Consider the following 24772-nt stretch of genomic DNA (forward strand, 5'->3'; position numbering starts at 1 on the left):
CGTAAAGCACGTAGCTCGCGAGTCAAAAAGGAAACAGTAAAAAGAAAAAAGCAAACAGTAATAAGGAAAAAGTAAACAGTAATAAAATTATTAAAGACAATAATGCACCCAATAAAACAATAGTGAAATAAAATAACAGTAAAGTAAAAGAATATTTACAGATAATTGCGACTGTGGCTCACATCTTCCTCTGGTTTTAAGTCCAGAAACGGCTTGAACGCCCTCTATGGGTCAAGGATAGGCTTCCTATCCAGTTTTCTTATAAACTGGCAAACATGGTCGTTTATAGTCAGATTCCCAAGACTATATCGTGCATGCTCTTTCTAGATTAATGGTCATAACTGAAGAATCGCTCCTTGCACATATCCACTAGGATGCGTTTCAAGAGACAGAAGGATATCATCCAATGACTGCTTATTCAAGCCATCCTTAATGAATTGAATCTTATCTTCCCTGTTATCAGACAACATTCCTAAAGAACATGGTTTTTTATCTCATCTCATTCTGGCACACTTATGACAAGCAATAGAAATTCTTCGAGCTCTTCATTTTCTTGCATAATTTTCTTTACCACAACCAGGCATGTATGCAATAAATTTTGGAGGTAACTCACCTACCGATCGTACTTTATCCTCGATTAACCAACGGATGTCAGCAGATATGTTATTCCTCATGAGTAATCGCATACGTTCGGACCGAGCTTTATAGATCGTAAGTAGGGCATTCTGAGGAAGTTAAGGGAATCGCTTGTGAAGCTTCGCTAGAATGTCATTTCTATCCATACTTTTGCCTCGGAATATCAGTTATTATGGGAAACTGAAGTAACCGACTTGATTGTCACGGAGTACCGTTATCCGCCACTTCACCGGGGTAACAAACTAAAGCACACAAACATAAAAACAAATTAAAACACAAAGAAAATTAAAATCGTCCTCTTATTGAATTTACCTCAAGCTTCAACTGGATGTTGTAAACACTTCTCTCAATGTCTCTGAGTTAGCTTTCTAAACCCTCAACATAGGCTACTAACTATGGTGGTTGTAGAGCACAAATGCGATGTGTTTTACAAAATTGAATCTGCCTTTTGAGATGAGTTTTGACACGTTGAAGTGGTTTAAGAATGTTCAGGAGGAACGGTCTAAGTAAGGTACTCATGATTAAAAATGATAAGAGAAAACTTAATAGTTAAACAAACACACTTATAAAGAAAAAAAAAATCAAATCATCGAAAAGAAAAAAAAATCAATTCAAATCTGGTGGGTCACTCAAATTTATTTCAGTGTCTTCTTCATGTGGTTGGTACTCTAGATATGGCTTCAATCTTTGACCATTAACTTTAAACGTGACACCGTTCTTTGGATCCCTAATTTCAATTGCCCTATGTGGAAAAACAGTATGTACAATAAATGGGCCAGACCAACGAGAGCGTAACTTACCTGGGAATAGGTGCAAGCGAGAATTGAATAAAAGCACTTTCTGACCTGGAGTGAAAGATTTTCTCATAATTTGCTTGTCATGGAAGACTTTCATTCGTTGCTTATAAATCTTGGTATTTTCGTATGCGTCATTGCGAATTTCTTCAAGTTCAGCCAGTTGTAATCTTCTTTCTGAGCTGGCTTGCTGCATGTCAAAGTTGAATTTCTTGATGGCCCAATACACACGATGCTCGAGTTCCACAGGTAGGTGGCAAGCTTTTCCATACACTAACCTGTAGGGTGAAAGCGTTCTATATGCCCATAATGCATCATCAAGTCTTAATGACCAATCTTTTCTGTCTGGCCTCACCGTCTTTTCTAATATGTGCTTTATTTCTCAATTGGAGATCTCAACTTGGCCACTGGTTTGTGGATGATATGGGGTCGCCACTTTGTGAGTGATTGAATACTTTGTCAAAAAAGACTTGAATGCTTTGTTACAAAAGTGGGCACCACCATCACTGATTATTGCTCGTGGGAATCCAAAGCGTGAAACAATGTTGTTTTTCAAAAATTCTATCACCACCTTGTGATCATTGGTTTTATATGGAATTGCTTCTACCTACTTCGATACGTAGTCAACAGTAACCAATATGTATTGATGGCCAAAAGAATGGGGAAAGGGACCCATGAAGTTGATACCCCATACATAAAAAATCTCAACCACTAAAATTGAATTTAGTGGCATCATGTTCCTTCGTGTAATGCTCCCCATTCGTTGACACCTATCACATGAAGAACAGAAAGTGTAAGCGTCTCGAAATATAGTTGGCCAATAGAAACCACATTGTAAAACTTTAGTAGTTGTTTTCTTAGCACTGAAATGGCCTCCACAAGCTTGTTCATGGCAGAATGAAAGAATATTCTGAATTTCATTTTCTGGGACACATCGTCTAACAATTTGATCTGCACAATACTTGAACAAATACGGGTCATCCCAAAAGAAATTCTTTATTTCTGCAAAGAATTTAGCCTTGTCTTGCTTGGTCAAATGCTCTAGAAGTTGACCTGTAACAAGATAATTCACGATGTCAGCATACCATGGTAATAATTCCACACTCATCAATTGTTCATCTGGGAATGATTCATTCAATGGTAATGTTTCCATAATTGTGTCAAAATAGAGACGAGAGAGATGGTCAGCCACAACATTCTCTGTGCCTTTCTTATCTTTAAATTCCAAGTCAACTCCTGCAAAAGTAACACCCAATGAATTAGTCTAGCTTTTGCATCTTTCTTTGTGAGAAGATATTTAAGAGCAGCATGATCTGTGAACACGATTATTTTACAACCAATGAGATAAGATCGAAATTTCTCTAATGCAAACACTACTGCTAGCATTTCTTTTTCAGTAGTTGAATAGTTCAACTGTGCATCATTCAATGTCATACTAACATAGTAAATAACGTGGGGAATTCGATCAACTCTTTGTCCTAATACTGCTCCTACAGCATAATCAGATGCATCACACATGAGCTCAAATGGTAAGCTCCAATTTGGGGGCTGAATGATAGGTGATGATGTCAACAATTGCTTTAATTTTTCAAAAGCCACAAGACATGAATCATTAAAGATAAAATGTACATCCTTAGCAAGTAGATTGCATAAGGGTCTAGAAACTTTGCTAAAATCTTTAATGAAACGTCTATAAAAACTAGCATGCTTAAGGAAAGATCTTACTTCTCTTACTGTTTTGGGTGGAGGAAGATTAGAAATGAGATCCACCTTGGCTTTGTCAACCTCAATACCTTTGCTCAAAATGATGTGACCGAGAACAATACCTTGTTTTACCATAAAATGGCACTTCTCCCAATTTAAGACTAAGTTCTTTTCAATACATCTCTGCAGAACTAGTGTTAGATGATGTAAACATTGATAAAATGAGTCACCAAAGATAGAAAAATCATCTATAAAAACTTCAAGGAATCGTTCAACCATATCAGAAAAAATGCTCAACATGCATCGTTCAAATGTGGCAGGTGCATTACATAATCCAAATGGCATCCTCCTATATGCAAATGTGCCAAAAGGGCAAGTGAAAGTGGTCTTCTCTTGATCTTTTGGTGTTATGGGAATCTTATTATATCCTGAGTAGCCATCTAGAAAGCAATAAAATTCATGGCCTACTAATCTATCAAGCATTTTATCGATAAATGGTAAAGGAAAATGGTCTTTATGTGTGACCGAATTCAACTTTTTATAATTAATACATACACGCCATCCTGTAGTTACTCTAGTTAGTATCAATTCATTATCAGCATTCGTAACTACTGTGACTCCTGACTTTTTGGGGACAACTTGTACAGGACTAACCCATGAACTATCAGAAATTGGGTAAATGATACCTGCGTCTAATAGCTTAAGGACTTTTGTTCTAACAACGTCTTTAATATTAGGATTTAACCGACGTTGCATTTCCCTAGTAGATATAGAATTTTCATTAAGGTGAATGTAATGCATGCAGTCTACTGGGTTTATACCTTTAATGTCTACTATGGTCCATCCTAATGCTCATTTGTGCTCTTTTAAAATATCCAACAACTTACCTTTTTGTTCGTCATTTAGGGATGATGAGATGATTACCGGTAGAGTACTTTCTTCTCCCAAAAACGCATATTCCAATGTATTGGGTAATGGTTTGAGCTCGAGTTTCGGTGGTGATTCTGATGATAGGATGAGTTTCTTCTCTGATGGTGCTAGTTGCTCAACTCTTGACTTCCATTTATTAGTATCCATGGATGGTGCTTAGTCAAGTAGGGCGTTGACCTCATCGACTGATCTGTCAATATCAAAATTAAAACTAAAGTGAGTTAAACATGTTTGTAAAGGATCATACTAAGGTTTGAAACAAAAGTGTCATCAATTAATGCTTCAATTAAATCCACATTAACAATTCCATCATCTGCATTGTGAGGTTGTTTTGCAATGTTGAAGATGTTAAGTTCCATAGTCATGTTGCCGAAGGATAACTGCATATTTCCAGTCCTGCATTGAATGAGAGCATCCGCAGTTGCCAAGAAAGGTCGGCCTAGAATAATGGGGATGTGCTTCCTTGAATCCTGTATTGGTTGAGTGTCAATTACAATAAAATCAACAGGAAAATAGAACTTGTCTACCTAGATAAGCACGTCTTCCACAATACCACGAGGTATTTTCGTGGACCGATCTGCAAGTTGTAACACCACTGGAGTTGGGTGTAATTCTCCCAATCCAAGTTTCACGAAAACAGAGTAAGGCAACAAATTTACACTAGCTCCTAAATCCAACAAAGCATTCTTAATTGTATGGTTCCCTATACTACATGAGATAGTAGGGGAACCTGGGTCTTTGCATTTTAGAGGAATTTTGTGTTAGAGTATAGAACTAACATTTTCTGTTAAAAATGCGTTCTTTTGAACATGAATGTTTCTCTTTTTAGTACAAAGGTCTTTAAGAAATTTGGCATAAGATGGAACTTGTTTAATAGCATCAAGCAAAGGGATGTTAATACTTACCTGTTTGAAGATTTCAAGAATCTCACCTGTGGATTTTCCCTTCTTGCCTTTAGCTAACCTTTGGGGGAATGGAGCTTTGGGAACGTATTCTCGTGGGTTGGTTTCTTCTTTCTCCTCCGGTGATGAGTCCTCAATATTCACAGGTACAATTTGATTTTCTTTTGTCACCGGCATCTCCACTTTGTTGTCGACTTCTTTTCCTTTTCGCAAGGTCATGACTGCTTTGACCTCTCCATGCTGTTATAGTGAATTGATACTTGCTTCATGTACGCCTTTAGGATTAGGCACTGGTTGACTTGGAAATTTACTTTTCTCAACAGTTATTGCCAAGGTCTGAACTAAAGAAGCAAGCTGTCCTATGATCTTCTCAAGGCTTGAAACTAATTGGGCTTGTGAATTGAAGCCTGCTCTCAACTCATTTCGTAGTCCATCAATGGTGCGATTCTGTTGCTCAATCGTGGAGTGAGTAACATTCTTGAAATTCTGGAATGCATCCTCCCATGGTTTGGGTTGAGAATAGTTCTGGTTCTGATTGTATGGTCTGAATGGTGGCTGAGAGGCTTGAGGAATTTGAGGAATTGGTTGCATTGGTGGAGCTGGAGCTACTGGTCCATTCTGTTGGAATCCTTGAGACCATGAAAAATTGGGGTGGTCTCTCCATCCAGGATTATATGTGTTGGAGTATGGGTTGTAATTTAATGGTTTTCTCATTACACCTATGGCATTGGCTTGATCGGAGTATGAGTCATGGTCATGTGGTTCTATTGATTTAACAGTCGATAACGATGCTATTTGTCGAGCAAGACCTTCAACCATCTCCTTGACTTCTTTGATTCCCGAAGTTGACTCACCAATTTGAACCTCATTTACTCCCTTAATTCTTCTAGTATTCCTGAGTGATCGACTCCGTTGTTGGGAATTCTCCGCTTGTCGCTGGAAGAATTCCCAAATCTCTGATGCACTTTTTGATATTAGCTCTCCTCCACTTGTTGCCATTAGCCATTCTTGCACATTTGGTAGTAATCCCTCCAAAAAGTATTGGCATTGGTGGCATTTCTCGTACCCATGATGTGGACACTTCAAGAGTAGCCCATTGAATCGCTCCCATGTTTCGAAAATTGCTCGTCTTCTCTCTGGGTAAACTCTGAAATTTTCCGGCGAATAGCATTGATTTTATGCACTGAGAAATATTTATTCAAAAAATTTAGTTACCATTTGTTCCCATGATGTAATGCTATTAGCAGGCAATGTATTAAGCCATGATCGAGCTCTATCCTTTAAAGAAAATGGGAATAATCTAAGCTTAACATTATCATCTGAAAAATTCTCGTATTTAAAAGTTAGACAAATAGCATGAAAATCATTCAAATGATTATATGGGTCCTCATTTTATAGGCCATAGAATGTTGGGAGACAATTTAGCACACTAGGTTTTAGTTCAAAACTCCTAACAGCTATATTTGGGTATCTTATACATGATGTACTCAAATTAGCTAAAGGACTGAAGTAGTCCTTAAATGGCCTCTCCTGTGGTTGCAAATCCATTTTATTTTTAACTTGTTTGTGTGTGCGAAGTGTTTTCTCAAGTTCAAGGTCTATAGGTTCAAGATTATGTAATAATGACCTTCGACCATGCATGCAAAACAAATAAAATAAAAATAAAGATGGGAACAAAACAAATAAAAATAAAGAAGAGGGAGAAATTACAATACTAACCTTATTGCACTATTACAACCTTACTATAAAAAATGCACAAAAACAAATATGTGAAATAAATTAACTAAAAATAAATTAATAAGATAAACCAAAAAAAATAATAATAAATTTATAAAGAAAAATAAATTAAAAATTAAATTACAGAATTTTAATAAAAGAGAAAAAGAAAAGAAATACTAACCTTTAAATGTAGATTCACTTTTTTTTTCTTTTCTATTAAGAAAAAAATACAAGAAAATAATTAAATGGAATTATTCACAAAAATTAATTCTATGAATTAAAATTACTTAACTCCCCGGCAACGGTGCCAAAAACTTGCTGTGCAAATTTTATTGAACTCGCAAGTGCACGAATCTATTGTAGAATAGATTAATGGAGACAAGTGTCGATCCCACAAGGAGGTGAATTTTAATTGTGTGTAGAATTAATTTTGTAAATGGGTGGTTGGATTTGTGGTGAAAATGATTTGGATTATCCTAAAATTGGAATTGAAATTGCGAGAATAAATTCGAAAATTGGAATTGAAATGGCGAGAATTAATGGAAGAGAAATCTATTGAGATGACGTACTTGGGTATCTGGATCCGTATCAACATGCATCATGGGCTAAATAATCCTTATTAATGCCATTTAAATCATGAGGGGGGAATCCACACCTTATGAACCACGCTCTAATCAATATGGTGCTAAGGGCTTATCGTGCCAAATAATAATAAGCTTGTACTAAGGGGCCGGTGAAACCAAGGCTGTACTAGACAAGATTAATATTATTTATCGATGAGAAGTCAAAACATCCACAAAAATTAGAGGGGGAGAGAAAATAAATTTACCAAATAAAGCCCATGACACATGTTGAGACTTCACCTTCAACCCAAGCTTGAAAGAAAATTAGCTACTCATAATTGAACTAGGGGTAAAATAGAAATTTATTAAAATACGTAGAAAATACAAGATGGAGAATGAATTACAGAAAATAGAGTCCAAAAATGGATTTAGAGCTATCAAATTAGGGGGGAGAGGCCCCTTTTTTATAGATACATGGAGTAAATCATGGCCATCGGATTAAAAACAGTTTGGACGCTCAGGATTACGCCACGTCCTCAGTCAACAGTACGTGGTTTGACCACGCGGATGAACAGTAACACGGTTTGACCCGGGTTGAACAGTGACGCGGTTTGGTTGAAAATAATCCTGTATGATGCATGTACCATACACGAGATTTTTCTTCCACTAATATGCTGCCGCGTCACCATCAACAGTACATAAGAATTTTAGCCCAACAGGATCGTAACACCTCATCAGTCAATGCCACATCATCGGTCAATGCCATGCCATCGATCCGTCTATGTGAACAGTATCATGAACAGTAACGTAGACAGTACCGTACATGTGAATAGTGTCATTTGTCCTTTTATGCTCCTCCTAAGGTTTTCGACTGTTCTGAGTTCAAAAGTGATGTCCGTTTTGCCGTCTGATCTCTCGTTTATTGTGAAATGACCATGATGCCCCCAAAATACATAAAATACTTAATTAAAATAAAACACACATAATTAAATTATAAGAAGCTTAAATGCATAAAAGTAAGGGTTGTTAGTAAGACTTGAAATGTAAAATGACGATTTTCTCCTTTATAAATATGCATTTTCTAACACTCAACATTACATATTATAGAATGAACTATATGAAATGGAAAATATGGCTATATAATACCTCTTTGGTAGCAATAAAGTTTTCATCAAAAGTCTTCATACGCTTCACTTGCTCGTCGTTGCAAGAGAGACAATGAACCATTACATGATTAGATATCAAGACTATAGAACACCAATATACAGGTGTGGAGGCCCATTAAGAGCACTAGGGACTTAAGTCCCCAATAAGAAAAAAAATCATTCAAACTATCACTTGAAATTTTAACTAAGACATTATAAGCCCCACTACACATACTGTATTAAGTAGATTTTCTTTCTTTTTTTTTAATAAACAAAATTAATATCTTTTGCTATGTTCAATATAATAATATGAATAAAGAAAAGTTTGATTAACAAAATAATAACTTCAACTGACAAGTATGACACAAAACTATATGATGAATTACCGCAATTGTCAATGATAGTATCAACATTCCCCTCTTGGTAACTGACGACGTCATTTGACTGTTTCTTCTGCTAATAGTCTCCTTTTGCCATAAGCAGTCTCGAAAATAAAATGTTTGAGAGCAATTGAGCAATTAAATAAGTTAAAATAGTCTAGGTCACTAGGAATAATAAAACAAACATATTTTGAACAAACAAATGAATTCATGCTGAATTTGTCACATAAGAAGCAACCATAACCACTAATTATAGGAATAGGATTCACGAACTCGCTTCTACAATTAGCATTTAAGATCTTCCTTCACTAACCTTGACACGGTCTTATCCAGATAACAAGACTTTATTATTAAGTGTCTGATCAATTCAGCCAACTTTATTTTTTTCTGCTGTCACTACTCAGGGGAACTTAAATTTTCAGTAATAAATCTCAGAATACTTACTTCAATCACAATTATCATTTTTAGAGGCATCTCTTAAAACATGTATAGTATCAATCTAATAAATACGATAGAAGAAGAAACTATATTCAGCAACATTTTAAAGCTATATTGCAAATTTTACTCACCCCTTCATCATAGATATTTTCCACTTAAGAACAGGCTCCATTATTCTTTGCTTAGTATGAGAATATGAGCATATTTTGTATAGGAATTAAAATCTCCAAAAGTACTTAGGGCTAAATTATGGTTAATTTTTATTGATTGAATAAAAAGAAAGAACAATCCTGACCTACTATTCAAGAGGTAGGTCAATCTCTCTCAAAACTCCTAATTACTCCTAATACTAGATAAAACTCATCATAAACCCTAAATGACTCTTTAATCTCATATTTATACCTAAGCCCTAATTAACGAATAAATAAAATTACTAAACTACATCTACCCCTAAAATTATAAATTGTCTCTACCCCTTTATATTTGCACCTAACATTAGTTTTATTGGTCTAATATTACTCAAAGTGAAATCCAAGAAACTTCTGCCTCTTCTTCTTCGGTTTCTTTTCCGCCTTCCTACTCATCATACACAATCAAGACTTGTAGTGATTTGTCCTTACATCGATGCCCCAATGAAAATTTCTCATCGCATCGAAAACACAACCCCCTTTGTCCTTTTGTCTTGAATCTCTATCTCTGTGAGGCATTTAAAGTCACCCCCAATTGTGCACCACTAACTCGATCCTTTTGGGAATCTCTTTGTAACGCCATTATTTGTGTTTTCTAGCCTTCCGGTGTTCTTTGGAACTCTCGCTAAAACCCCAAGGTCTGAGTTTTCTCTCTTACTAATGGTGTACTATTTCGATATGCAAAATTGAATAAATTATTATTATTATTAACCCATTTTGTTGTGTTCTTATCCTCAATCATCTGTGCCAACTCTATTGACTCCCTTAACCCTCTCGGTCTCAACAAGCGTATCGAGGCTTGGATTTCTGGCTTCAGTCCCTTCATAAAATTACTTTCCAATACTGCCTTTGGGATTCCCCTTAAACGCCCCAATAGCAACTCAAAGGTCAGAGCAAAACATTGTTCATGCAAATCTCCCTCTTAAGTGGCCCGAAACCTCTCCAACAGTCGATTCTTAAATTCACCCCCACACCTAATGGTTGTCATTATTCTTGCTAATGAAACCACTCAAGGGCCTTTCCCTCCAAACATAACACCGCTGCCATCGGTTTTTCCATTTCTAAGAGTCCATTAATGGTGAAATAGCACTCTACCCTATACACTCATCCATAAGCATCCTCACCTTCGAAAATAGGCATTTTCAGTTTCCTTATCTTAAAATCCTCCCTAAATTAAGTCTGCCCCACCCAATTTCGCGCCATTGGAGGTCTTCAACCTCCTGAAACTACTCTCGTTTCTACAAATCCCAAAGTTCCAGCTCAAAATTCTCCTTGGGCTGAAATCCCTTACACAGCCGCATTCCGGTCATAACTGCTCCCTCTTCGCCGAAAACCCCTCCTCTTATCCATCCGCCTCCAAATCCAACCTGTCTAGACCCAAAACCACCATGTCAGACTAAATCTAGCATGCCCTACCCCAAAGTAGCCCTACCCGGCCTACCCAAACCCAAAACAGCCCTGCTTAGCCTAAAATTCAACTTTCTGAGGTCCTGCATCACCCCCAAACACTGCTGAGTCGCCAACCCAGGCCACCCCCGACTCTCGTGCGCCTCACTCTGGTGCCAAAATGCTAATTCCTAACCCTAAGCCACCTCATCCAACTGCGTAACCCTCATATCCACCACACTCAGCCACAACCCAGCTTCCTCTTCCACGCCCGACGCTGGGAAAGGCTCCCTTAGGCCGCGAGTCCTCTAGGCCGACCTTCCCGCCTCCAAATTAGATATGACCCATCACCCCTTGCTGTACTAGATTAGTGGTTTTCAGCCCTCCACCCTCTGTGTCACCGCCGACCACAGGTTCTATACCATTGGATCCTTCTCCTGCCATGCCGCCATGGCCCATCGATGTTGCTAATGGTGGGTTAAGGTGGAGTTCCGTCAATTTCAACAACATGGCTTCAAGGGATGAAAATTGTTGTTGAACGGTGTTAAATCACTCGTCAATGATTACCTTGAGGGATCCAACCTCCGCTTGCAATTTCTCTTCAAGTGTGTCCACCTTCTTCGCTACCATTGTCTCAGAATTCTTGCTTTGATACCACTTTGATAGGACTTAGGGCTAAATTAAGGCTAATTTTCATGGATTGAATAAAAAGAAAGAACAATATGGACCTACTATTTAAGAGGTAGGTCAATCTCTCTTAAAACTCCTAATTACTCCTAATACTAGATAAAACTCAGCATAAACCCTAAATGACTCCTTAATCTCATATTTACACATGAGCCTTAATTAATAAATAAATAAAATTACTAAACTATCCATGCCCCTAAAATTACTAAATTGTCCCTACCACTTTATATTTGCACCTAACATAAGTTTTATTGGTCTAACAGTCACTAATTATTTTAGACCAAGAAATAAAAAATAAAAAATGATCCATTACAGTCAATTCAAACCTGGCGTGGATTGGTGTCAACGAAAAACGAGTGTTTGCATAGCCTTATGCGTAGACTATATACATAATCGCTCACAAAAGTGGATAGAGAAGATATATCTTTTTGCATATTAGCAAGGGGTAGATCTCACTTCTATGCAACGTAGATTTCTGAGCTATGCTTAATAACTATAAGTATATAAATTTAGACATCTGGTACACTTTATAATGTAATGTCATACTTATACGAATATAAAGTTGTTAGGTAATAGTTTAAAAGCATAACCCATATTTGCATTAAAAAAAAATTAGCAAAACCAAAAATAAAATTATGAAGCCTTAAAAATAATCCCAAAATTTCTATCACAATGGTATTTTATTTATTTTTGAATTTTTAAGGTAATTAGCTAAACATTGTGATGTAATTATATACATAAGCATCTATACACAATCTTAAAAATACCTATTAAATAAGTCATGAGAAAGGGAATGATGGATACTAGTTGTAAGTGGAGCATCAATTAGATTGAGACCATCCAGCAAAATACTATCAATCTAAATTAAAAAAAAAATGCATGTTGGATTAAATGTCCTCAAATCAAAAATAAAAATCTACAAAATTAAATCAATGCACAAGTAAATTAATCAAAATTGTTTATCACGGCCAGCAGGTAATGAGGCATTTACATAAATGGTTAATTAACAATAATTTACCATAGAGTGACTTGACTGAAGCCTGCACACAATCAATCTAAGTCTACTGCTCTAATACAGCTAACTACGTAACTACTTTCAAGCATGGTTGATAACAGTAAACAGCATCAAACTCCTTCACTCTAATCATCAAACTTCTTTAATTGCAACTTTAGTATTTCAATCAAATAAAACTCAGCAACAAAACAAATACAAATTCCATGTGCGTGTTGTGACTGTTGGTATAATGAAATCAAAGCAAAAAGTGTGTTAATCCTTACCAAATCAGTTTGTGCCCCTTTTAATTGACTGAATAAGTAAACACTAACAAAAACCAGAACCTAAAATATTTATGCACTAGCACCAATTTTTTCAGGAACATTATTATGTGTTGATGCTGAAATCTGGTCGAGCGGACGATGACGTCCAGATTGCCTTGTCAATGGTCAAATATGCCTTTACTTGAAGATGCTCTCCTATTGATCTTACAAGTATTAAATTGTCTCGATTCTTCCAATAACCTGAGACAACAGAGAAGATGGTCAGGGGTGCCAAATTTCCCGGCGTTAACTCTCCGACGCTCAAGTCAGCGATCTTATGTGATTTGCTATATTGAAGAGATGGTATCTAGCTTAAAAAGTCCAACCCCTTTTTTTAGATCTTTTCCTTGCTTTTATAGACAACCATAAGCATCAGTTATTGTGGTCGTTATCTAATTGAATGCATTGATTGTATCATTTAAGTGTGTGGGTTAATATGTTTGTTTATGCAGTTATTGGTCAGCCGTTGTAACATCTGATTATGCTTTAAACACGCTTGGACATTACAGACTAATTCCTGAAAGGAACTCCCTGCCTTCACGTGTGAAAGTCGCGCGACCAGCTCTTGATCTACTCGAGTCGTGCTGGTCGTGTTTGATACATGCAACCAGATAACGAAACTCCTCCTCGTCTTAACTAAATCTTAATATCCCAAACATTATGAAAGGAAACAAAGTGATATTACCGAATTTAAAACTACATTTGGAAACATTTCGTTATTCACATATAATAATCAAAACAAAAAAGAGTTATTTAGATTCGTATCTCTTTCAGTTAATTAATAACTACTATCTTTACCCACTAAGTCAATCACATACATGATTAAAAGCCATTTCACTTCTCTTGCCCATGTCGTTACTCATTAATATTACAACAGAATGGCAACTACAAATGCATAATATTTATAATTAGGCTAGTGATGCAATAGGCTTTCACTAAATTTAAGTTTAGTTATGTTGTTTCAATTAGCTTAATTTTCAGCAGGATCTTTAGCTTGTTGCCTATTGCTGAGCACTAATTTTTTTGTTTTAGTTTGAACCATAGAACAGAGAAGATTGAAATTAAGTCTCCAAAACGAAGTATAAAAAGATGCAGCTATCTTGCCATAACATAGAAAAAGTTAGATTTGATAAATTTAAGCTACTTGGCAACCAAGAAAATGAAGGAGAACAGAGGAAAGGAAACTGAAACTGAGAATCTTAGAACTTTTATTGATTTCAAGTGAATAAAACTATATTGATTACATTAATTAATGCTAATCCGTACAGTCTAGAAAGATCTTACTGACTGCTTCTAGAAACTGACACAATATCGAAAATAAAATATCCTTAACTCAAAAACCCAGAATGGGGTGATTAACAACTTTATAAGCTTGAGAATGGAAGAAGAATTAGTACATAGTTTTTGTCCGGTTTCAAGGGCTGTTCGCATGAAGTTTTTAAATGAATGTATTGATTAGAGTTCGCACTCTGCACACTGAAACTTTGACTAAGATTGGTGACATTACGTATAAGACAAAAGAAATGGCTTTAATCATACTTCAGTACAAGCGCCGAGATAGCCCAAGAGATCAGTTTCTTTAAAGGTGCAATTACGAATGAGCTCAATAGACTATCACGGCAAAGGCTTTGTTTTCAGAACTACTCGATCAAGCACTAGGGTGGCTTTATACAAAATGATAAAGCAACTATTGAAGTCAAACAAATTGTTGGTTGCAGCCAACAACTGTAAGGAAGTAAAATCAAATTGAATTTGAATTTTGCAGCCGAAAAGAAAGAATGGACAAAGGGGATGAAGCTAAAATGTTTGAAAAATAATAATAATTAAAAATTATATTTTTAATTATTTTATTCTTTGCATAGTAACTCATTTCTCCTATAAATAGCTAAGGATTTCATTCATCCCAAAATTGTTAAGCTTATAAGTTTCTAAGCTTTTGAGAGAAATGAGAGAAGTGTGTCTGGGGAATTTATCTTTCCTGCTGAGTGTAAGAGTACTGAATATATTTGGGTTTCTGGGAAGTGAGATTCGTTACTCAAATATTTATACCCTATTAATTGTTAAATAAATAATTATTCTTTCTTGCCTCCGTGGATGTAAGTTTAATTACCGAACCACGTTAAATAATTGTGTCCTTTATTTTTCTGTAATTATTTTGTGTGCTTGATTCCGCATTCCGCGCACAACAAGTGGTATCAGAGCCGACAGTTCATACTTTGGGGGATACGGTACTGTTCACGTATACGATATTGTTCACGTATACGGTACTATTCTCGTATATGGTACTATTCACGTACGGTACTATTTACGAATACGGTGAAGACGACCATTTATACTTGGGAGACAGTCTATTGTAAGTAGTGTGTATTTTTGCATGTCTAGGAAAGTTCTGTCAATAAGGCGATAAGATTATAAGGATTTAGGTTTTTAATTGTGACCGAGTTCTAGTCCAGTCTCCTTGAAACTTTCCTTGTGCATTTATTTATGCAAAATTAACATCATAGAGGTTGTTTTTCAAGTGGAAATAGTTCATTGAGAAAATGGTAGAAGGTGAAACTTCTAAAATTTGGGAGAGATCTACCAAAACTATTTCAGAAGACACTTCAAGTGGGAGGTGAGATTTGTCAAATCACTATTCAACACCTGTTATAGGAGGCCAAAAGATCGATGTTGAAAAGTTTGATGGAAAAATCAACTTCGGCATATGGAGGCACGAAGTTATGGATGCCCTTATTCAAATCGATCTCTATGTTGTTCTGAAAAATAAAAGACACTTGTATGATGAAGAAATTTGGGATCATACGAATGAAAAAGCTTGTGATCAGATCAGTTCTTATTTGACCAAGGAAATGATATACTTGGTGAAAAATGAGGAGTGTGCAATGACTTTGTGGAGTACATTGGAGGAGAAGTACTTGCTGAAAAGTCCTCAAAATCACCTTCATGCAATGAGCCAAGTATATGTAGGGGTGGGCAAAAAAACCGTAGTGTTAAAAAAACCGAACCGAACCGACGGTTTTTTCTAATTCGGTTCGGTTTTTATTTTTTAAAAAAACCGAATATACCGTTTGTAAAAAAAACCGAAATGTCGGTTCGGTATTCGGTTCACTTAGCTGAACCGAAAAACCGAACCGAAAAACCGAATTATTTTTTGATTTTATTCAAATCAAACATGTGTTAATAATTTTATTCAAATCAGACATGATTTTATTCAAATCAAACATGTGTTATTTCTCTTTATAATATTATGATTATGTTTATATAGATGGAGTATTGGAGTTTGGTTATGTATTTTGAAATTTTAATATTTCATATTTTGGGAGTATCTTATTAATAGTTAGTAAGATATTAGTGATAAAATGTGTTTTGAATACTTTGTATTTATTGTTAATATTTGTAATAAAATTAGGATAAATTAATTGTTGAAAAAAATTATTACATTCATGAGGCCCAATGGGCTAAAAAATTAAAAATTCAAAATAGGCCCAATAGGCCCAGAACCAAAAAAACCGAACCGATCCGAAAAGAACCGTTTGAGTTCGGTTCTTATTGAGTTCAGTTCTTATTCGGTTCTTTTTATAAAATAACCGATTTAAATCGGTTCTACTTAATTTCAAACCGAACCGAACCGTGCCCACCCCTAAGTATATGGCTTTCGAATGAAGCCTGGGGTGTCAATGCATAATCATGTCTCAAAATTTGAAAAGTTACTTACCGATTTGAGGAATCTTGATGAACATATTAAAGATGAAGTCAAGGCTATGATTCTATTACACTCACTACCAGTGGAATATAGCCATTTTGTGACTACTTTGATATACGGGAAGAGTGTGATCATCTTCAAAGATGTTTGCACAACATTGACTAACTTGGAGATTCAGAATAATGGTAAAAATTCTGAACGAGCATCGTCTGAAGCTTTGGTGAGCAAAGATTAGGCGATGGAGAAAAAAAAGAAGCGTGGTGGAAAGAATTCTCGATCCAAATCGAGAAGTAGAAATATAGCTCGAGGCGAGTGTGCATTTTGTCATGAAAAGGGCCATTGGAGGAAAGATTGTTCAAATGCTCAAAAGAGAGATGAGAAGAAACCAGTAGAAGTAAACATGGCACGTAAAGATGAGGACTCTGATTATTCACTAAGTATTACTCATGCAGCATACGTGGCTAGTTCGAGTGAGTGGATACTTGATACTGGAGCAACCTATCATTTATGTTATTTAAGGAATGGTTTACGGATTTTTGTAATTTGGAATCCGGTGCAGTTGTGATGGGGAATGATTAACCTTGTCGCACAATGGGGATATGAACAATTCGGCTCAAAATGTTTGATGGGATGACCAGAGAACTAAAAGAAGTTAGATATGTTCCAGCTTTGAAGAAAAATCTAATTTATGTGGGTGCTCTAGAAGCTAAAGGCTACAAGGTTACCATTGAAGATGACACAATGAAGTTTACACATGGGGCTATGGTGATTCTGCAAGGGGTTCGGCGTCACAATCTGTACTATTTGAATGGAGGTACAATTGATGAAGCAAATGTTGCTGAGGTGCGCAGTGACACCACCAAGTTATGGCATGTAGACTAGGACATGCTGGAAAGAAGTCTTTTCAAACTCTGATGAAGCATGGACTCTTAAAAGGTACCAAAACCTATAAATTAAATTTCTGTAAGTATTGTGTAGTAGGCAAGAAAACAAGGGTGAAGTTTGGTACAGCTAATCACGATACTCGTAAGATCCTTGAATATGTTCACAGTGATGTATGGGGACCAACCAAGACTGCATCAATTGGTGGAAGCCATTATTTTGTTACATTTGTGGATGATTTCTCTAGATGTGTGTGAGTGTACACCATACGAGCAAAGGATGAGGTTCTAGAGATTTTCGTGAAATGGAAGAAATTAGTGGAGACTCAAACTGGCAGAAAGATCAAAGTATTTCAATCTGATAATGGGGGTGAATATACTTCTGATCCATTCTTACAAGTATACCAGAACGAGGGTATTAAAAGACATTTCACTATGAGACATACTCCGCAACAGAACGGTGTGGCTGAGCGTATGAATCGTACTTTGCTGGAGAAAGTACGATGTATGTTATCTGATGCTGGTTTAGATAAAAAGTTTTGGGCTGAGGCTGTGAGTTACGCAAGTCACTTAATAAATCGGTTGCCTTCTGCTGTATTTGGAGGTAAAACTCCTATGAAAATGTGGTCTGGAAAGCATGCACAAGACTATGATTCCCTTCGTATATTCTGGTGTCCAATTTATTATCATGTCAAAGATGGTAAATTGGATCCTCGTGCTAGAAAAGCTATCTTTGTGGGATTCAAAGGTGGAGTAAAGGGTTTCAAGCTTTGAGATCTCGAAGATAAAAAGTTTGTGTGTAGCAGAGATGTCACGTTTGATGAAGCTTCAATGATGAAAGCTTCAAGTTCTCAGCAGGTGGAGAACAAGACCAAAGAGGTATTGCAGCGAGTGGAGTTTGATGCAACTCCATATGTACCAGTGAGTTCTACATCAAAAAATGTTCAACTATGGAGGTGACACCTAGAGTTAAAGAAGAGGTTGTGTCTTCTGATGTCCCACAAAATGAAGAAACAATTGATGATGTAGATAATGATGATTTTATAGCAACTAGGAGGCCAAGAAAAGAAATAAAGAAACTCAAATGGCTTACTAAAGACATGGTGGTAGCCTATGCACTTCCAGTTATTGATAATGACATCCCCAACACGTTCGGTGAAGCATTACGTAGCAGTAAAAGTGATCAATGGAAGTTAGCCATGGAAGAAGAGATGAAATCTCTCCACCAAAACCAGACTTGGGAACTTGTGGAGTTACCAAAGGGGGAAAAGACTATTGGCAATAAATGGGTCTACACCAAGAAGTAAGGATCTCCAAATCAAACATCTCTTCGGTATAAAGCAAGACTCATAGCAAAAGACTTTGCTCAAAAGGAAGGTATTGACTATAATAAAGTGTTCTCTCCATTTGTAAAGCATACTTCCATTCGTAACCTACTTGCCTTGGTAGTTGAATATGAGTTAGAGTTGGCTCGATTGGATGTCAAGATGACATTCTTGCATGGAGATTTGGAGGAGGAAATCTATATGACTCAGCCTAGTGGTTTCAAAGTTGCTGGAAAGGAGAATCGTATATGTAGAATGAGTAAATCTTTATACGGATTAATTCAAATTTTTCTAATTTATTAAGTTTGGAGAATCATGAACTACGGTTGGCTTGATCCCAAATTTTAGGTACATAGGCAGTCGAAACGACACAGCCATTCTGGATCTTTATTGAAGGATCACCTTAGGGATGATGATCCGTGGTAGTCGGCTCAGATTTGGCAAATTTTCACCGAGGTGGAGATTTGTTGAAGTCAAACAAATTGTTGGTTGCAGCCAACAATTGTAAGGAAGCAAAATCAAATTGAATTTGATTTTGCAGCCGAAAAGAAAGATTGGACAAAGGGGATGAGATATTTTCAATTATTTTATTCTTTGCATAATAACTCATTTCTCCTATAAATAATTAAGGATTTCATTCATCCCAAAATTGTTAAGCTTATAAGTTTCTAAACTTTTGAGAGAAGTGAGAAAAGTGTGTCTGGAGAATTTATCTTTCCTGCAGAGTGTGAGAATACTGGGTATATTTGGATTTCTGAAAAGTGAGATTCGTTACTTAAATATTTGTACTTTATTAATTGCTAAATAAACAATTATTATTTCTTGTCTCTGTGGATGTAAGTTTAATTACCGAACCACGTTAAATTATTGTGTCTTTTATTTTTCTGTAATTATTTAGTGCGCTTGATTCCGCATTCCGCACACAACAGCAACAACGCATGATCAATTCCATCTGAATTAATTTAAGGCAGTGGCTACGGTATTGTTCTACTATAGCGCTATAATTTAAGGACTTGCTTGTACAAAGAATCTTGTTAACAAAATAATATCAAAATTACATTTACTTTAAGCAACAATGCCTGTAACTTGTGAGTCTTCATCTTTAATCCTCTCTTCTAATGGCTTAAAGTCTTAAACTGAAGTGTGTTTTTTTTTTTTCTTGCCCCCTTCAAACTGGAAAATAAATATCACTTTGCTTAGTTGTTTTAATGGCTCAAAACCTAGTTTGATACAATCTCGAACATAAATTAAAATAGTGAAGTCAACGGTTCTGATCATCCCCATCAATGTGCTTTTTAAATCACCGGCTGTCCGGATTGTTTATGCACGAAGGACTTTGGAATCCTATTTATCATAATGTGGGTCCAGGGATCTGCATTCACCAACCAACCATCCAAAATCTCAAACCCGCTGATACGTCGCCGTTTAATAAGACTAAGAACCCGAGACTTGGTGGCCAAGTAATTACACAACCTGTACCTAAATTGTAAATTCCTACTAAATAGGAAGATCGCGACCATTGCCGGTTACACAAGTCAAAAAGAATATATAATTATTTTTTTTCCTCTTAATTACGTGACGGTTTCTCCGCAGCCCTCGCGCCTTGCCTCGCTTACAATTTTGTGCCCTCGGCTGCAAAATAGCTACTTTATCGTTTTCTCTATAAAATCTCTCTAAAAGTGAAAAAAAGAAAAAACTTTTGCTTTTCTCCTAGTTTTTACTAGAGCAAGAAACTCAGGGTTTAGTTATCTACAATGCGAGGTTACACGTTTTATGAGGGAGCCATTAGAGCTTTCCAAGACCGTTCCTTGCTTTCCAAGATTCTTGTTATCGGCACTGTTAGGTAGTTTAATTTGATTTTTTTAAAAAAATAATTATCGTCTTCTAGCTCTACTTTTGCTTTATTTTACTTCGTTTTCATTCTTGAATTTTTATAATTTTGCTTTTGTTGATAGCATTTTTCATTTTTCTTTACTAGAATTTCAAAATCATATTAAATAAAGTTTAGATAAATCTATAAGATATCGATAACTCTGATGAATTCAATGTTCCTAGTTGTGTTCATTGTTCGAATTAAAAGTTTTCAAATTCATTAGCTTTAGCTGTGTTTGTGATTTTTGTCTTGCGTTGGTTACTGCTTAAGCATCTACTATTACTTAGCCCAAACAAGCATACTTAAGTTACAAACCCTCAATCTCAAACAAAGTTCTGTATGTTGTAAATTGTAGGTTTTGTAATTGTAAGTTGTTAAACTTGCCATAAGCTTTACTTTCTCTTTTGTTTTTGATCTTTTTAGGTCTTGTTAAACGGTACCTGTATGTCTTATCATATTACTAAATTTACTCACGTCCTTCAATTTGTTCTACTATTTTTGGCAGTGGTGGGAGTGCAGTGGCATTTTCTGATAGCAGACCATTCCAAAGAATCTACGGTGATTCTGGGGAGGGTGAGTTCAAGAAAAAGAAGGTGGTGGTGCTTGGCACTGGCTGGGCGGGCACCACTTTCTTGAAAAATTTGAAAAGCAATTCCTTTGAAGTTCAAGTGGTTTCTCCTCGCAATTATTTTGCATTCACTCCCTTGTTGCCAAGTGTTACAAATGGCACCGTCGAAGCTCGCAGCATTGTCGAACCAACTCGCAATATTGTGAGGAAGGTAAAGATAAATACATCAATGATAATAATATAAGATGTAATAGTTCGTTAATTTGAAGATACTTGGGCAATTTATATTTTCTTTGTTTCACGTGACAGAAAGGTATGGATATTCAATTCAAGGAGGCTGAATGTTATAAGATCGACGCAGAGAAGAAGAAAATTTATTGTCGAACCACTGAAGACAGAACCTGTGGAGGGAAGGAAGAATTTGCCCTGGATTATGACATCCTGGTAATAGCTATGGGAGCTCAACCAAATACTTTCAACACGCCTGGTGTTGTTGAACATGCTCATTTTCTGAAGGTACTCAGTCAGCTACACTTTGATTGCCTTAACTGCTTCATTACACTAACCATAACTTGCTCCCAAGGTTTAAAAAGAAAAAAAAGTGTTTTAAACAGGCTTTTCAAAAAAAAAAAAAATTGTCTTTCAAGGGTTTATCTAGAGGGCATTTCAAGTGATTTTCCAATCCAAAAGTATTTATGTATCAAAGGTTTCTTTGTATTTTTGTAATTTTTACAAACTGATTATTTCCAATGATGGTTTTAACGGTAATACTGTAGACAATTTTTAGATATTTGTGGGGTTAATTTTATTGTTTTGATGCACTGCATGCAGTTACAGTTGCTACTAAGCTGAGGAAAATTGAATATCTGTCCTATTGCAGGAAGTAGAACATGCTCAAAGGATACGTAGGTCGGTGATAGATTGTTTTGAAAGAGCAAGTCTTCCAAATTTAAGTGACGAAGAAAGGAAGAAGATCTTGCATTTTGTAGTTGTTGGTGGTGGCCCAACAGGTGTGGAGTTTGCTGCTGCGCTTCATGACTTTGTCATTGATGACTTGAGTAAGCTCTATCCTTCGCTTAAAGAGTTCACAAGAATCACACTCCTCGAAGCAGGCGATCATATTCTGAACATGTGAGGCAGAAAATAAGCTTAGAATATAATTTTTGGTGCTGCAAGTTACTTAGTCGACTGCTTGATTATTGTAGGTTTGACAAAAGAATTACTGCTTCCGCTGAAGAAAAATTCAAAAGAGATGGCATTGATTTGAAGACGGGATCAATGGTCGTAAAATTATCTGATAAGGAGATTTCCACTAAAGATAGAGCAACCGGCCAAATTTCTTCAATACCATATGGGATGGTTGTCTGGTCAACAGGAATTGGCACTCGCCCTGTGATAATGGACTTTATGAAGCAAATTGGTCAGGTTAGTTTCTTTAAACCAGATTATCATATGCCGAATTTCACTTCGTATTTCTTTCTGATATCATTCCCCTCAGAGATCATGATCATCTACCTTGTGGATACAGGCCAATAGGCGGGTTCTCGCAACCGATGAATGGCTGAGGGTGGAAGGATGTGAGAGTGTATATGCTTTAGGTGATTGTGCAACGATAAATCAGAGAAAAGTTATGGTAATTATTGATGTCATGCATTGCAAACAGTTTTATGAATATAGTTTGATCATTTATCTTCCAATGATCCGTGCCTCGAGTTTATTTCTTCAGTAATTATCTTGTTCCACCCATTTATTTCCCTTTTTCATGTCTTCATTTCCTAACATTTATTTATGACAAACTTGTTCTGTCTTTTCATTTCTACCTTTTATTCAGGAAGATATTTCGGCAATATTCAGTAAAGCAGACAAGAATAATACTGGTAAACTAAATGTAAAAGACTTAAAGGAAGTCGTTAAGGACATTTGTGAGAGGTACCCTCAAGTGGAGATTTATTTGAACAAGAAACAGTTGAAGAATATTAATGTGCTACTGAAAAATGCTGAAGAGGATCCAAAGAAAGCTTCCATGGAATTTGATATTGAAAAGTTTAAGAAAGCTCTATCTGAAGTGGATTCTCAGATGAAACACCTTCCTGCAACAGCTCAGGTTAAACTCGAGAATTTATTTTCATCTGACGATATCATCCTTCCACCAACTTTTGATCTGATTGTTTTTTGTTCTGTGACTGTTTCTTCCAATATTGTAGGTTGCTGCTCAAGAAGGTGCCTATCTTGCAAACTGTTTCAATCGCATGGAGCAATGCGAAAAGAATCCTGAAGGTCCTCTTAGATTCAGGGGTGCAGGACGCCATCGATTTCATCCCTTTAGGTACAAGTTGAAGTTTTCTTAATCATCCTTCTGAAATCTAAGCTAAGGTTCTTCTCAGCAAAAAAGCTTAGCAACTAAAGTTACGATGGTTTGAAATTAAGGTACAAGCATTTCGGGCAATTTGCTCCACTGGGAGGAGAAGAAGCTGCAGCTCAACTCGAACTTCCTTTTGATTGGATTTCGGTTGGTCGTGGTAGCCAGTGGCTCTGGTATTCGGTCTATGCAAGGTAACTTCCCTTTATCCGTCTTAGCTTTTATTTGCTTTACTGAAGCTGGTACCATGTGCCCATCCTCCGATGTTCTTTGCAATTTCAGCAAGCAAATCAGCTGGCGCACAAGATTTTTGGTGATATCTGACTGGAGACGACGATTCATGTTTGGAAGAGACTCGAGTCGAATCTGAGAGTAGAATTTGCTTTTCACCATTTGTGTTTTCTTATACAGCTGAAATTTGAAATGATTTTGGTTCATTTTTTAAGTTTGTGAAATACTTTATTTTTTTCCCCTCTCTCTGTCTTTTAAATATTAGATATCTGATATGTTAGGTTACAATTTATTTATGCCATTTATCTCCGGTTCTTTTTCAACTTTTCCACATGCTTGCTTAGATAAGATTAGGCTATGACATTTTACATTAAAATGTAAAATTACAGCCAACGTGGAACAGGAACGGTAAAGGTCGGGCAATTAGTTATTTTGTTAGGAGACTTATCAACTGTAACAACAGTCACAACTCAATCTTGAACAAGAAGCAAGTACAGCAAATCTAAATATCATTGCTAGGAAATTAGTTTTGAAAGTATATACATGAAGATAGATTGGGCCATTAGATGCTTCTGCCATCCTCCTACCCAAGAAGCAGAATCATCAGACGGTTTAGGCTTATGCATCAAGTATTTATCTAATGGTTATCAATATCAAAATAGTACAGCCAACAAGTGCTGATAGGGGTTGTGTTGAAAGCTTCAATTCAACATTTGAAGGGTAGCAATAGTTTTTCAATCAGATGAAGACTGCTGCTGGTCTTGAATCTTGAATGTCGGTGGATCCAGATGCTTCCATGAATAATATGCAGAGTACCAACATTTGAACTTCTATATAACACACAACAGTTTACGAAGGCCACTTAGATACCTCAATCGGCCATCCATGTACTCCAACCAAACAATATATTTTTTTTTTTTTTGAATGGAACCAAACAATATTTTTATTGTACCTATTATAGAAGAACGAGATTATTCAGGAAGACTGATAAGAAACGTCAGAAACTACTAATTTTGCTAATTACTGAACATTGGATGATGTCA

The 24772-nt window shown here is 36.2% G+C and overlaps 1 protein-coding gene across 1 annotated transcript; it reads left to right on the forward strand.

Annotated features, from left to right (window-relative positions):
* Positions 1 to 20249: 20249 nt before the first annotated feature.
* Positions 20250 to 23935, forward strand: LOC102613710 (external alternative NAD(P)H-ubiquinone oxidoreductase B4, mitochondrial-like). The gene is made up of 10 exons (XM_006469776.4): positions 20250 to 20541; positions 21077 to 21350; positions 21449 to 21655; positions 22020 to 22270; positions 22345 to 22564; positions 22668 to 22772; positions 22971 to 23243; positions 23344 to 23465; positions 23567 to 23692; positions 23781 to 23935. The coding sequence occupies exons 1-10, from the start codon at positions 20453 to 20455 to the stop codon at positions 23866 to 23868; spliced, it is 1755 nt and encodes a 584-aa protein (XP_006469839.1). The 5' UTR covers positions 20250 to 20452; the 3' UTR covers positions 23869 to 23935.
* Positions 23936 to 24772: the final 837 nt, after the last annotated feature.

The sequence above is a fragment of the Citrus sinensis genome, chromosome 2, assembly GCF_022201045.2.
Source record: "Citrus sinensis cultivar Valencia sweet orange chromosome 2, DVS_A1.0, whole genome shotgun sequence".
Classification (NCBI taxonomy): domain Eukaryota; kingdom Viridiplantae; phylum Streptophyta; class Magnoliopsida; order Sapindales; family Rutaceae; genus Citrus; species Citrus sinensis.

Bases quoted from the DNA above. Each gene is read 5' to 3' on its own strand.
- LOC102613710 (XM_006469776.4), top strand. From the start codon at position 20,453: ATGCGAGGTTACACGTTTTATGAGGGAGCCATTAGAGCTTTCCAAGAC. The intron at 22,773-22,970 runs GTAATTATTGAT...CCTTTTATTCAG, and splicing joins TAAATCAGAGAAAAGTTATG to GAAGATATTTCGGCAATATT. The intron at 23,244-23,343 runs GTTAAACTCGAG...CCAATATTGTAG, and splicing joins ACCTTCCTGCAACAGCTCAG to GTTGCTGCTCAAGAAGGTGC.